Source organism: Drosophila eugracilis, unplaced genomic scaffold, assembly GCF_018153835.1.
Source record: "Drosophila eugracilis isolate 14026-0451.02 unplaced genomic scaffold, ASM1815383v1 contig_2088, whole genome shotgun sequence".
Taxonomy (NCBI): domain Eukaryota; kingdom Metazoa; phylum Arthropoda; class Insecta; order Diptera; family Drosophilidae; genus Drosophila; species Drosophila eugracilis.
Window position 1 is genome coordinate 3,397,136 of NW_024572964.1, and position 13,276 is coordinate 3,410,411.

A 13,276-nucleotide genomic window follows, 5' to 3' on the forward strand; every position below is an offset into this window, starting at 1 on the left:
TATAGTATCTGTGTACCTCTCTCTACCAGGGCGATGAAATTATTTTTTTTATATTTTTTACCCTGTTTTGTTCTCGGCAACGCAACTAGGTTGGGCTCCCCACCGCCCATTCCGGCTCTTACTTTGCTATTCTTTTCGCCGCCCTTTTTTTCCAGAGCACCTCCGTCCGCCTTCCGTTCCCGGAGGTCTGCAAAAGAATCGGGTTAATCGTCGCCACGTTGTCGTCGGGGAGAACAAATGATTATTTTTCGTTTGCTCTGCCGTTTGTGGGTCAACTGCAATTTTTGCCATTAAAATAATTATTTGATTGCCTTTTTGCTTTTAAATGTCGTGAATAATGTACATTTACCTTCGAGTGAGCGATATGCAGCTAGGTTGGGCTTTACGAGTAGTATTCGGATATAGTTTTATCATCAACAATTTTGCTTAAACTAGAACTTTCTGGCGGTGTCTCTACTTAGAATTTCCCTCAGTGCTTGCCACACTTCATATTAAAGTAATAAAATTACAATCTCAAAATTACTTTAATTCCTGCTTAATAAATCTTTCCTCAAATTTCTGATCAATAAATCACCGGCACAATTCATTTAGCTTATCTGAATTAGTACTTTCGAGTACTTTGTACAACACATTCCATGCATAAGCGATCGATATCCGCTTATCACCCGAAAGTGTCTTATCGCTGAGCTAGACGAAACTCAATGCTGGCCAAGTCGTCTTTTTGTTTTAGAGCGACCAACATTTGGCTTAGTAACCCAAATACTGTTAAACACCACCGCCGAATCCCAGCTGTCCGCCTGGGGGCAATTGGGCGGAGAATAACCGTTGTTCAGTGCAACTGGATCTGGAGAGGCCAATTAAACCACCTGACCTAGAATATTTGTAGCCCAGTTTTGCTAGCCGAGAGTGCATATGTTTTACATGCCAGCGCATTCACATTCATACAGTCAGTCTCCATCCGATCTAACAAATTCGTACTTTGAATCAGTCGACTGTGAGCTGCATGTTAAATGGTTCGAATTAATTGCGTAGGCCACGCATGTCACGTGCTCTTTACTTAGGAGTATATATATATAGTACTATATATATAGCCCCTTTCCCCTCTAAAAGTCCTTGAGCAAAGCCCAGACAAGCCGGAAACTTAAAATAAACATTCAAAATTTCCTTTTAGATTTGTTGCTTGTTCGGATTTTATCATATATAAATTGCTGTAGAGCACATCACGTACTCATATAGCCAAGGCCAAGTTGCAGGGCCCAATGTCACTAAAGGGAAATACTATCAATAAGTTATATGACAAGTTATTCAAGTCAAAATAAAATATTTTGTTGAGGATACTAAGTATAATAAATCAAGAGGTATTATTAGTTGTTCAAACAGAAAGTTTACATAACACACTTTAAGAGTTCTAAAAAAGCTGATCTGAGCTGATATAGTATCATAGATTGGTTGCTAACGAAATAGTTTAGAAATCTGTAGGACTAAATCTTGTAAATACCATCGTTTCGGGCAACCTTTTTGACCAAGAGCTTTAAAATCAACGCTCTTCATTCACTTGATGGCTGTGACAACACAGACCGCCGTAAATGGCAAAATATTTGGTCAGCCAAGAGCCGTGAAAGAGTCTCTGATATTTCATCAATGGCTTGTCCATAGTTTGGTAGTTTTTGGGGACCTGTTCGTCCCATTTATGCGGATCACGTTCACCTATCGCGGGCTGCCTGGAGGGCTTAAGAGCTCTGCGGGGCGAAGGTGACTATCGGTGGGTATTGTGTGGCGGCTATCAGCTGCAAGTGACACATTTTAAGCCGCGCCAGTTGACCACTTTGTTGGCCAGGCCAACAGTCCCTATCTGCGATGTGGTACCTGTATACAAATGCCTGTGGAAACGGGTAAAGGCCAGGTAGGGCCATTTGGCTCGGGCATTCGGGCAGTGCTCATTCGTGTGTGAACGGACGAGGTTTCCCGCACGCTCCTCCCCAATATATCTATATATAATTTCCATTATTAACATTTTCCTTGGATTGCATTCGCCACATGTAAGTTGTGATTCAGCTCATTTTCTTTCATTGCTCATTGTTGATTCTAGATTAATTCGCTTGGTGCGCACTGCGCTTGTTCGATTGTATCATTTCCTTAAAGATCGTGGGCGAATGTTATTGTATATCTATGATACACTTGAAAAATAAAGTTGAATGTCTAATATATAAATAGTTAGAAGTTAGTTAGTTAGTTAGTACCTTTTTGGTAAAGATTCCCAACTCTAAATACGTTTCATTGGATATTGATATCAATCGATTTTCAAATCAAGTTTTGCCTTGTTGTTCCAATTGAGTTCTTCTTTAATGTCTATTTTTCCAAGCAGAACCGCCTAGGCCCTGAATGATATTCGATATTGTTGTGATTCCAATACAATTCCAATCGTGGAATTTAACTTAAAAGTTTTTGTTAAAGTATCAAGTTGAGTGCACCCGAGGGGAAACCCTAATAAAATACGATTACTCGCCTATTTGCTCGCCTATAAATATTTGGCTATCTTACAAAGTAGCCTACATTGCATGCACCGATGACTGCTGGTCTCGAGTAGCTCATCCCTTCCAATCAGACCCATTTCCTTGCCTCTTTTTGGCTTTTTCTGTTCATCCGATAAGCGGCGGTTGTTTGCTTTTTGCGCACAGGCTGCCAAATATAACCGCCCGCCGCCGGCTTATCGTTCGTGTTTATCTAGTTTAGTCATATGTAGCGATTCGCATATGGAGAAGATGTAAATACGTGGACCCAGAAGATCGGGCTGTGAGTGCGGTACGCGTTTATTGGTATTACTGCGCACGGTACCCATGCGATAGGATCGCTTTGGGGAGATGGGTGGGTGTATGGGGCGGTGCGGCGTAGATAAATATCAAAATGCAAAAAGCGCCTTTGTATTTGGCGTCTCGTGTGCCGAGCATTCTAAAAGTCGGCGGAAAGAAGGGGCTGGGCGAGATAACAGCAACACGAGGAGATTGTGTAATCGTTTTGGCGATTGTTAGGCGGGAATATGCTGGTGGTGAATGAGGATTCCCGTACAGTGGAGTGTGCTTGATAGCAGATGCTAGAACTGAGAACTCCTACATAGCAGAAAGATTTAAGGTATTGACCGTCTATTTTGAATGAAGGAATGTTAGATTGTATTCCAATTTGTGTATATTTTTGCTTGCTCAACGCTTAAGCTTAGAAAGCTTCGATCATAGAATGACTAAATACTTGACTATTATTTTGAGCACTTGACTCACAGCCCAGAACCATCTGGAATAGAGAATTCGATTCATGATGTTGTCTAGTATTTGTTCTTGGTGCTCTTCAATTCCTTTGCTCGTGGCTTGACCAATGGGCAATAGTTTTTGTGCTTTTAGTCGAAAATGCCAATTGTTTTCTTGCCCGTCGCGTCGCCACAGCAGCAGAATGAAAAAAGAAACGTCACCCTTCTGTATTTACCACCCCGTAAGCCCAGACATTATTGCCCGATTTCGCCTGGCAACCAGGGGGACTTCGACCGATGCCGATACACTTTCATTCGCTGTCGATTCAGTTGAAAATGTTGCCTGTTTTTGTTTACTTACACATCGCATTCGAGGGCTGGCAAGCCATACCTGATCTGAAACAAAGCCAGCCATAAGGTATTTCAGTGCCGGAGGAGCAACAGTAAACCAAACTCTTCCAGCCCGAAATGCAGTTCTTCGCGTAAGTCGGATACGAGTATATGGAAATCACAAGGAGCTACTCAACCGAAACTTGGACAATACATAACCATCGCCAAGCACCTTTTTCAGACCCCTAAACTGTGTTCATTTTCCCCTGATACCCGGTTTCAATTAAATCCCTAAATGATGTAGGGGCACTAAAACTTTTGCCTAAACAAAAGGCTAAATGGAAAACTGTTCGAGCAGCAACAATGGAAAACAATTGAAAAACTCAATTTGTTGGTAATTTGTTTGGGCGTGCGTGTCTCAGTGTTTTTTGTTTTTTGTTTTTAGTGCAATAACAATTTCAGAGCTTGGCACATTGCAGGCGATTTGTTGACTGCATAAAAAAGCGGTTGAATGAACTGGAAGCCAACTGATTGATATTTCGAAAGCCATATTGAGGGAATATTTATGGGTCGGGGCAATAAAAAAACACCCATGCTTCTTCAAGTCCAATTTGGGCTTTCTTTGGTAAATAAAATGTGGGGAAACACTTTTCATGGACAACGGTTACCATGACTCAATATTTGTAATATAAAATTCTATAACTTCCTAGTTTATTATACCATAATTCATCCTTTGTTTGTTTTTCCTGCAGCTTCTCCAAAATGGCCAAGTACTCGGGCAAAAAATGCCGACTGCTTTCGATGATGTGGCTTACGGCGTTCTTCTTCTTTGTGGAGATCATAGTGGGCTATGTGACCAATTCGATGGCTTTGGTGGCCGATAGTTTCCACATGTTGGGCGACATTGCCGCCCTGGTCATATCTTTTCTGTCCGTCAAGGTAAGTCCCTGTCGTCTAACTCAAAACATAACTTAAATCACTCACGCAACTCCCTATCTTGACAGATGTCACCGAAAAAGTGGTCTAAGAACACCTTCGGCTGGGCCAGGGCTGAGGTTTTGGGTGCTTTGGTCAACGCCGTTTTCCTGGTGGCCCTCTGCTTCAGCATCACCATCGAGGCCTGCAAAAGGTGAGTGACCAATCAAATGTAGGAACAATTTTCAGCTTTTCTTGTTTAATTCAAAAAAATCTTCTAAAGCCATCGTTTATTCTGTGTCAGCATCGGCTTCATCTAAATAAAAACACAAACAAACCCAGAAAGTCTTAAATGATGGCTTCAGCTTACTTTTGCCAATCGGTTTTGTTTGTTCATTTTGATAAAAAATAAAAAATTCCAAAACGGTTCTTCTTTGCTTTGCAAACGAATCAAACAAACAAAACTTATCTCAAAAAGCTCAAATTTCCAAAACAAATTTTTACTACGTTTTAAGACTTTTAAAATCAAAAATAGTAAAAACTTGAGTTTTACAATTTGCATTCTTGTAATTCATCGTCAATATCAAAACAGATTTTTCTTTGATTTATAATGAGACTAATTACGGATCAACGATCTGCACCCAAACCCAGTTGCTCTGAGTTCTGTGAGCAATAAGCCTTATTACGGCCAATAAGCTCCCCTTGACATCGACAAGTGCTAACGTGATTTGTTTAAATTTTCTTGCCTCAGTCGATTCCGTCTGTGAGTAAATTTGTTGTTCGGATTTTACTGCCACCTTACCGTCTATATATGTGCTTTGGGTTTTGTGAATTATACCACTTTATTAATTTACATTCCGAACGCAATTTGCGCATATTTATTGAAAGCTTTACGAGGTGAAGCTGTTGCCAACAACTACTGATACCCTGGAGACGACAGCTACACTGCCAGAAAAATAATCAAACAAGATTAAACAATTTAATCATCTGATCTAAAGTAAACGGCCTTTAAAAGTCTAGCTGATAATTTTGATTATTGATAGCGAAAGCGCTTACTGACTTTATAAAAAATTGAATAGAAAACTCATGAAAATAATTGACTGATAATGATAATGTTACAGGTTCATCGAGGAGGAACCTATTCACGAGCCCGAGCTGTTGGTAATCGTGGGAGCTTTGGGTCTGGTAGTGAATTTGATTGGACTGTGTCTGCTCTACGGTAAGAACAACCATTAAAATTACAAAGATACCCTCCTATAACTAATACTTTACTACAGAGCACGGCGGTCACCATGGACACTCACATGGCGGCGGACTTACACGCAACCACAGCCGCCTCACAGAGTTGGCCAACATGGATGAGGGCGAGGATGAGCAAAACGACTTTGCCTACGAGAAGCAGAAGGAGAAGCCACCGGTGAAGAAATCTAGCCACGGACACAGCCACGATCCCGGCTCGATGAACATGCGCGGTGCCTTTCTGCACGTTTTGAGCGATGCCCTCGGCAGCATCATTGTAGTCATTAGTGCTGTGGTTGTGTGGAAAACAGAGTGGAAGTATCGCTACTATATGGATCCCGCTCTGTCCATCGTTTTGGTGGTGCTGATCTTGCACTCAGTTTGGCCATTGCTCCGCGAGTCTGCTCTGATCTTGCTCCAAACGGTGCCTACGCACATTCAAGTGGACGCCATCCAGAAAAGGCTTCTTGAGAAAGTTGATGGAGTGCTTGCTGTGCACGAGTTCCATGTCTGGCAGCTGGCCGGCGACCGCATCATTGCCTCTGCTCATATAAGGTAAGGCTTTACCTTTCTTTCGGAATGTTTTACCATCTAATCCGTATGCTATTATCCTTTTAGGTGCCGCAATCTGTCGGAATACATGAAGATTGCCGAAAAGGTGAAAGAGTTCTTCCACAACGAAGGTATCCACTCAACCACCATCCAGCCAGAGTTCAGCGAGATCGAAGGCTGCAATATGTCCGATGGTACCTCCAGCATTAACATGAGTGGCTCCGACTGCTGCGCCCTGGACTGTCCCACCACGGATGAGGGATGTGTCAAGGCCACCTGCTGCCAAAACAACAACAAATTGGTGAGTTAAAATTGTCGATGCCTGAAAAGGATAATTGTGTAATGAAATATGAACTTAAATTACAGAACCAACTACCTTCACCCACCAACTCTCCGTACTTGTGTCGCCAGCGCAATGCCGCTCGTCAGGCTGGCGATTTGGAGGCGGGTTCCCTTCTGGACACAACGTCCAGCGCCAATCAGGGAGCCCCTGGCGGTATTAGCGCAGGAGCGCCTATGGCAGCGATAGGAGCGACATCAACGCCGAAGAGCGATTTGGTCTGACGACAGCCACAACAGGCGCAACAACATGTACACTTTGCCACGACCAAAACGGAAACCGCAACCGCAACAACAACAGCCGCCACAACAGCAGCAGCAACAACATCAATAAGTGATATAATGTACGAGCCAAGCGCCAACAACCAAGTGGCTTCCAGCGCACAGGTGGATGGCAATCTCGGCCTGTCGGTGACTGCCCAGCGGCGACGGGAGCTTCAGTTGCAGGCCGAACAGCAGTATCAGGAGCAGGTGTCACCCCTAACCACCAGAAATGGCGATGAGGTGGCCCTCTAATTAGAAGCCTAGTTTAACATTAATTGTGCAAACCGCTGCAATGGAGACTGGTCTGCCATGGTGCAGCGTTCGTGTTTTTAGTGTTTGTATCATTATTTGTTCTTAGAGGAATTTAGGCATAAATGATAGTGGGATGAGAGCAGTGGGCTGCCCACTGAGTTAGTTTAATTAAAGTAAAATCAAAAAAGAAAAAAACACAATTATATATTAGTGCAAAGGACACAAAGTTTAAAGGAACATGCAGTTAATAAGGATGTCATTCATATACTATATAGTATGTTAAACCTATTCGATTGTAGTTAATTGCATTAGTTTAAGTCGATAAGTGAGCCCAACCAACAGAGAATACATATGTACTACGTTTTTTACATTTTGAGAAAGTTTATACATGCGTGAAATAAATTATTGTATTCAATAGTTACCTACGGATTAGCAAATGACTAAAGACAGTTTACAAAATACATAGGTATATACGCATTTGTGTTTGTGTATGGTTAGGCATAGTCCCTTAATCTTAGTAGTTGTAATGCTATCTGTAAAAAGAAGTGTTTTTACCACAACCGATAATCTAGTTTCTATTTAATTTTAATCGTATCGAACTTTATAATGACTATACATTTAATGCAAACATCATGTATTATTTTATGATCTGCATTAATTTTCACCTGTATATGTTTGTAAATAAACGCCAAACATAATCAGCCCAAGTTAGTTTGCTATATGTGTTTTGAGGGTTATAAGCTGTCAACATGTATTTAAACATATGTTGAAGGTATATATCAATTCCAAACTCCCCTAAACTAGTAAATATGACAATACCATACGTCATATCTATTAACTGGTAATCTCAATTCATAAACTTTTTCTGAGGTGGCAAAGAAAACACTACAATCTTGCAGTGACTATGAACAAATGTAAATTTTTCTTTATTTTTTACATAAACAAAGTTACTTATCTTACCTAGAAGGTAGTCGCAAATACAAACACAAAGGATGTTGGAACACTGATGGAGTCAACAATATATTTCAGGAGATTACTATAAAGACAATGGGGTGTAGACCCTATATAAACCTTGTTATAAATTGTCGAGACCAAACGTTGTCGGTAACTCAAGTAAAGCACAAGAATATCGCTTACAATGGTGCAGATGAAATTCTTTTTTGTATTCATGGCTGTAATGACAATTTTTGTCCTGGCCGCCAACATGGCAGATGCCACCGATTGCCCTTCTGGAAAATTTAGTGGCCCCTGTTTCGCTTGGGATGGAGAGCAGTGTAGACGCCTGTGCAAGGAAGAAGGACGCGTCAGTGGACATTGCAGTGCCGGGTTGATGTGCTGGTGCGAAGAATGCTGAAGCAAGTCTTTGAATTGTGCACACATATAAATATCAAATAAAATATATAGCACAACACCACAAAACAATTTATTATTACTGAAATACGATTATCGAGACTAATTTTTAGACAAAGCGCTTACTAAAAATTTCTCTTTTTAAAATTTTTTGATGTACCCTTGTTATCTTGTTAACCATTTGACAACAATATCTTTAAAAAACAACTATTTTACAAATTTTTTTTATTAAATCTTTAAATTTAAAAACCCCGAGAGTATGCTTTTTTTAAATGAATGTTCGTGAGATCATTGCCATCTACTTTCAAACTTGTTCGAACGAACAATGCCAAGATAAAATAACTTTCTATCTCTGTCGAAGAAAACTCCGGGCACAAAATGTGGAAGCTAACATGTTCGTCGAACAATGCATCCATCCACCTGCTTAAGCAAAAGGTAAATTGCACTAATTAACATTTTCTTAGCAGAGAGATTCTGGGCCTATATAAGCGCCATGTACGTTGAAGAAACTTTTAAGTAAACAATCTAACCAGAAAGTGTTACTAAAAATGGCGAAGCAGTTCAAATTCGTACTGTCTTATATAATCGTTCTTTTTGCCATCGTTCTCATGGTTGCCACTACGGCCGATGCCTATGATTGTGCATCTGGAGTATTCAGTGGTCCATGCTGGGCTTGGGATGGAGAGCAGTGTCGACGTATCTGCAGGGAAGAAGGAAGAGTCAGCGGACATTGCAGTGCTAGCCTGAAGTGTTGGTGCGAAGGATGCTAAGACAGCTCCCCTCTGAAAGTGCTTTTATAACTTGACATTCATCATGTGTACTTTATACATTTTGTATCGCACTTTCAAATAAATAAAAAATATATATATCAAGGAATAGCCTATATCTTTTAACTAGTATTTTAAAGTCCTTTTGTCTTATTCTGTTTCATCTTAAAGTGCAATACGTAGCAGAATGCGTATTTTGAAAAAGATTCCTTGCCATGTCCATCTTTCCGTAGGATAGCTAATACCTCTGCATCTCAATCTATAAAATCTAGGAAGTTGGTAATAGTTATATAGAGCTATTTTAAAAATTGACCGACAGTTAATAATGGTTTTATGAAAAGAAGCCCATTAAAATTAAACATATTATTTTTTTTTGTACTTACACCCCTCATGAGCAATTAATATCCGTATTCTATGTCAAGCGTTGAAAAATACAAATTTACATTTTATTAAAAAAAATGTAATACTGATTATTCTACATTCGTTGATATTCGAATCAATAAAGTTGGGTTTTTGAGACTAGTTTTCATTAGATTACCCCACGGTCGTACGACTACCTGATTCATTAATTAACCCATTTTAACAAGTTTCTAGTTCTCATATACTCACTATTTCCCATATACACATAAAAATATTAATCAAATTGGCCAATAAAATAACAATATCAATAGTCAATGCTAACTATGTGTTAATAGTAAAGTAAAATAAAAATCCTAATATTTTCTAGGTGTATTAAAAGTTATTGTTTATTTATGTTCTGATCGAATGCAAACTTCTTCATAAAACTGTCCAATATTGTCAATAGAAAATTTATGAGCAATGTCTCCATAAGCTAAAACCGGACTGTGCACAGGCATTGAGGTTCTCTAACAAAGTCTTATTTTTTATTTAGATTTAGATTTTATACTTTAACAATGACCAAGTTGTTTTATAGATTACAAACTGTTCTCTTTTGTTTTATTAGGGATTTATTCATGCTGTAAAATAGGCAGTCTCTAGCAAATATACTCAACTTATTATCTAATCATTTTTGACAACTCGACGTGGACGCTGGCAGAGAGATCACGACCCTATATAAGCGCCCTATGGGGATCTGAACTCATCAGTACTTTATTTAAATTTATTTAAATATCTCTGAAAATCGACAAGATGAAGATTAAGTTCCTGTACTTTTTCCTGGCCCTGATGACCGTTTTCATCCTGGGCGCCAAGGAAGCCGAGGCCGACTGTCTATCTGGGAAGTACGGAGGTCCTTGTGCCGTCTGGGATAACGAGACTTGCCGTCGTATTTGCAAAGAGGAGGGACGAGTCAGTGGTCACTGCAGTCCCAGTCTGAAATGCTGGTGTGAAGGATGTTAAAACGCATTCCCGAAACTCGTTGCTCCAAATCGCATTAAAACTACTATAATGCAATTGTAGAATTGGTTAAGAACTACAAATACATACATATATTATTGCAACGAAACTTCACTGTTATTATTCTGGACTTTCTCACAATTTTAAATCAAACTCATTAATTCGGGAGTTTAAAGGTGCAAAGCACTAAAAGCATTAAAATTAACTGCGACCTTACATTTAATCTTCGGCTAATTGAGTATATAATCGAATTTGATCGATTTTCATATATCAGGTTTAAAGGTGTTTGATTGATAAGCCTCGACAATGCAATATACACAAAGCAAAACAAATTGCAGATAATCGTACGCTTCATAATACAGACCCTATTGGCGAATGATATGATGTCTTTCTCTGGAATCGTTAACTGTGATACGGCACACTTTAGAATTTGTTGGGGTAGTTTGAAAGATTATAAAATAATTATAATTTGGTATACAACTGCTGTGCCGGAAAAACGATATATACAACGATAGTTTGAACTGTGATTCATTGGTTTACTGGAAAACCCTTTAATAATAATGTCAGTCATCCATATTTAATATATTACTACTTATTAAAAAATTGCATATATTTGCATTACGTTAGGTCGAAAAACTACATTGTGTGCGATTCTCAAAGTTTAATTGTTATCTACGAAACCAGTTTCAACCGCAACCTGATTTATTTTTAACCGTATCAAACATTAAAGTTAATTACCTTGTAGTACCTTTGGAGAAATCCCTGCTCAAATTCTTTCGAAACTATTACTTGGCAATTATTAGCCCCATTTCTTTGGTTAGCTAATCAATCAATCATTTTTCTTAGTTTTAATTACCTAATTGGATTGATCGCCAGTTATTTTAAGATGATTATTCCCAGTGATAGTATAACAATATGGTTTAAACTGTTGAAATTGATATATTTTTGTTATGTAGGTTTTTGTTTTAACATCTTTTTAATATTTCCTATTAATTATAGCCAAAATTTAGTACATTATTGTCATAAATAAGGGCTTACATAAATGGGAAATAACACGCTATTACTAGTTCTAAATTATTGTATTTTTTTAAATGAACAAGTTTTTACCACAACGGAATTGCATTAAACATTTTAATAACAAGTCAGTTAAAGGTTATGAAATTTCATTAGTTCGTTTGAAAAATGATAATCAAACGTAAATGTAAAATAACATAAATCTATAAAAACCGGAATCAATTGCTATAACAGCTCGAGGTGTATCGACTTGCCTATTAATTAAATAGGCTTGAAATGCTTTATAAGGTGGGAGTGGGATTAACATATAAATCTTTCAAGACATATGAATAAATTTCCTCTTATTAAACGACTCATATTCATATATATAATTTATTAAACACATAATGTAAAGCTAGAAAGACATAACAGATTAAAAAAAATCAACATTGAAAATAGCTTGGAATGATTCCAAAGAAGAGAAAGACATTTACAGAGTTATACAAAAAAGCGTGCAATGGCTTAGTGATTGGTTATGGAATGCTCCCCGATATCGCCGCCCCCTGGTCGTGGCAGCAGCTGATCTGAGAAGCGGAGCTGTCGCTATAAGTTATCGTCCAGATTCTGTTCGGTGTTCTCCTCCACGATAGCCTCGTCCCAGGGTCCGTGAATGTTGAACTTGTACTGCTGCTGCCACACGAATATTAACGGGCAGACAAAGTTGATGAAGACAGTGGTGGAGGCGTAGAGATAAAGTACAGGCCGCGATATCCAGTACAGGGCTAGACAGCATATTGCGAAGATGGGCACCATGAATACAGCATGCCAGCTTGCCTCCGTCATAATGGGGTACAGTACAAAGAAGACGGCGGCCTCGACGAGGAGCACGAATGCATGGTACGAAGTCGGAAGGCGGGAGGCCAGGCAAATGGCTCCAAATATGGCAGCATTCAGAGATATGGCCTGGGATCACATAGAAGTGGATAAAAATATTAGTAATGTGCATAATGTGATGATGGATATAATCACTACCTTGGAGACCATGGCCACATCCAGGCCATAGTGCCCAAAGATAAGATTTCCCAACAGGACAAAGAAGGTCATCGTGTATATAGTGTCCGTGCTGATGGCCTGAGTAAGAGTGTGTAGCATCGGTGAGAACAGGTAACCGAATAGGACCACAGTGACGAGGGTTTTGGAATCCTCTCTTAGCAGCGCCCAGCTGATGCTCCTTCCTCTGTAGCACAGATATCCAAGACCAGTGACCCCGCAACTGGGCACTAGGATCGTAGTGGGTGACACACAGTCGCTGAGCATCAGTTGGTATAGTATCAGGAAGCCAGTGATACAGGATATCTGATTATTTAGTACCGTTATGCCGGAAATTGCTTCACTGAACGTGTATATTCGTACATGCAGGTTCGTGCGGAGATCTTTTAAAAAGCTGGCGTCCGTGTAATTGTCTGGATATTCTCGGTTCGAATACAGGTTCTTAACCCACGGCTGCCGCTTGATTTGCGCCTTCTTTACCATTTTTAAATCATTTAAAAATTATTTGTTTACAAAATAGCGTAGTTTAGTATTTTTATGAATGGTATGTGTTAGTAACACAGAAATGGCCACTTTTAAAAAAATCTGAATAGTATTTTGTAGTATATTTCTGTTATCTTCTGCTATCGAT

General features: G+C 39.3%; 5 protein-coding genes across 5 annotated transcripts; 4 read left to right on the plus strand and 1 right to left on the minus strand.

The window, feature by feature from the left end:
- Positions 1-4,320: 4,320 nt before the first annotated feature.
- On the plus strand, positions 4,321-7,836 carry LOC108108066 (zinc/cadmium resistance protein). Its single transcript, XM_017215943.1, has 6 exons — positions 4,321-4,507; positions 4,573-4,697; positions 5,605-5,702; positions 5,761-6,277; positions 6,341-6,575; positions 6,641-7,836. Exons 1-6 carry the CDS (start codon positions 4,331-4,333, stop codon positions 6,836-6,838), a joined length of 1,350 nt encoding a protein of 449 aa, XP_017071432.1. The 5' UTR covers positions 4,321-4,330; the 3' UTR covers positions 6,839-7,836.
- A 215-nt stretch (positions 7,837-8,051) lies between these two features.
- On the plus strand, positions 8,052-8,530 carry LOC108108067 (drosomycin-like). The gene has a single exon (XM_017215944.1). It carries the CDS (start codon positions 8,268-8,270, stop codon positions 8,481-8,483), a length of 216 nt encoding a protein of 71 aa, XP_017071433.1. The 5' UTR covers positions 8,052-8,267; the 3' UTR covers positions 8,484-8,530.
- Positions 8,531-8,857: 327 nt separating this feature from the next.
- On the plus strand, positions 8,858-9,355 carry LOC108107510 (drosomycin-like). The gene is made up of 2 exons (XM_017215052.2): positions 8,858-8,873; positions 8,969-9,355. The coding sequence occupies exons 1-2, from the start codon at positions 8,858-8,860 to the stop codon at positions 9,247-9,249; spliced, it is 297 nt and encodes a 98-aa protein (XP_017070541.1). The 3' UTR covers positions 9,250-9,355.
- A 988-nt stretch (positions 9,356-10,343) lies between these two features.
- Positions 10,344-10,711, plus strand: LOC108107631 (drosomycin-like). The gene has a single exon (XM_017215201.1). It carries the CDS (start codon positions 10,396-10,398, stop codon positions 10,603-10,605), a length of 210 nt encoding a protein of 69 aa, XP_017070690.1. The 5' UTR covers positions 10,344-10,395; the 3' UTR covers positions 10,606-10,711.
- Positions 10,712-11,969: 1,258 nt separating this feature from the next.
- Positions 11,970-13,217, minus strand: LOC108107606 (phosphatidylinositol N-acetylglucosaminyltransferase subunit C). The gene is made up of 2 exons (XM_017215172.1): positions 12,628-13,217; positions 11,970-12,558 (listed from the first exon to the last, which is right to left on the minus strand). The coding sequence occupies exons 1-2, from the start codon at positions 13,126-13,128 to the stop codon at positions 12,199-12,201; spliced, it is 861 nt and encodes a 286-aa protein (XP_017070661.1). The 5' UTR covers positions 13,129-13,217; the 3' UTR covers positions 11,970-12,198.
- Between the last annotated feature and the right edge of the window lie 59 nt (positions 13,218-13,276).

What these genes read in the sequence shown, in the direction of transcription:
- LOC108108066 (XM_017215943.1), top strand. Translation starts at nt 4,331, where the DNA reads ATGGCCAAGTACTCGGGCAAAAAATGCCGACTGCTTTCGATGATGTGG. An exon ending in TATCTTTTCTGTCCGTCAAG is followed by an intron (nt 4,508 to 4,572) that starts GTAAGTCCCTGT and finishes CTATCTTGACAG; the next exon opens with ATGTCACCGAAAAAGTGGTC. An exon ending in ACCATCGAGGCCTGCAAAAG is followed by an intron (nt 4,698 to 5,604) that starts GTGAGTGACCAA and finishes ATAATGTTACAG; the next exon opens with GTTCATCGAGGAGGAACCTA.
- LOC108108067 (XM_017215944.1), top strand. Translation starts at nt 8,268, where the DNA reads ATGGTGCAGATGAAATTCTTTTTTGTATTCATGGCTGTAATGACAATT.
- LOC108107631 (XM_017215201.1), top strand. Translation starts at nt 10,396, where the DNA reads ATGAAGATTAAGTTCCTGTACTTTTTCCTGGCCCTGATGACCGTTTTC.
- LOC108107606 (XM_017215172.1), bottom strand. Translation starts at nt 13,128, where the DNA reads ATGGTAAAGAAGGCGCAAATCAAGCGGCAGCCGTGGGTTAAGAACCTG. An exon ending in ATGTGGCCATGGTCTCCAAG is followed by an intron (nt 12,559 to 12,627) that starts GTAGTGATTATA and finishes ATGTGATCCCAG; the next exon opens with GCCATATCTCTGAATGCTGC.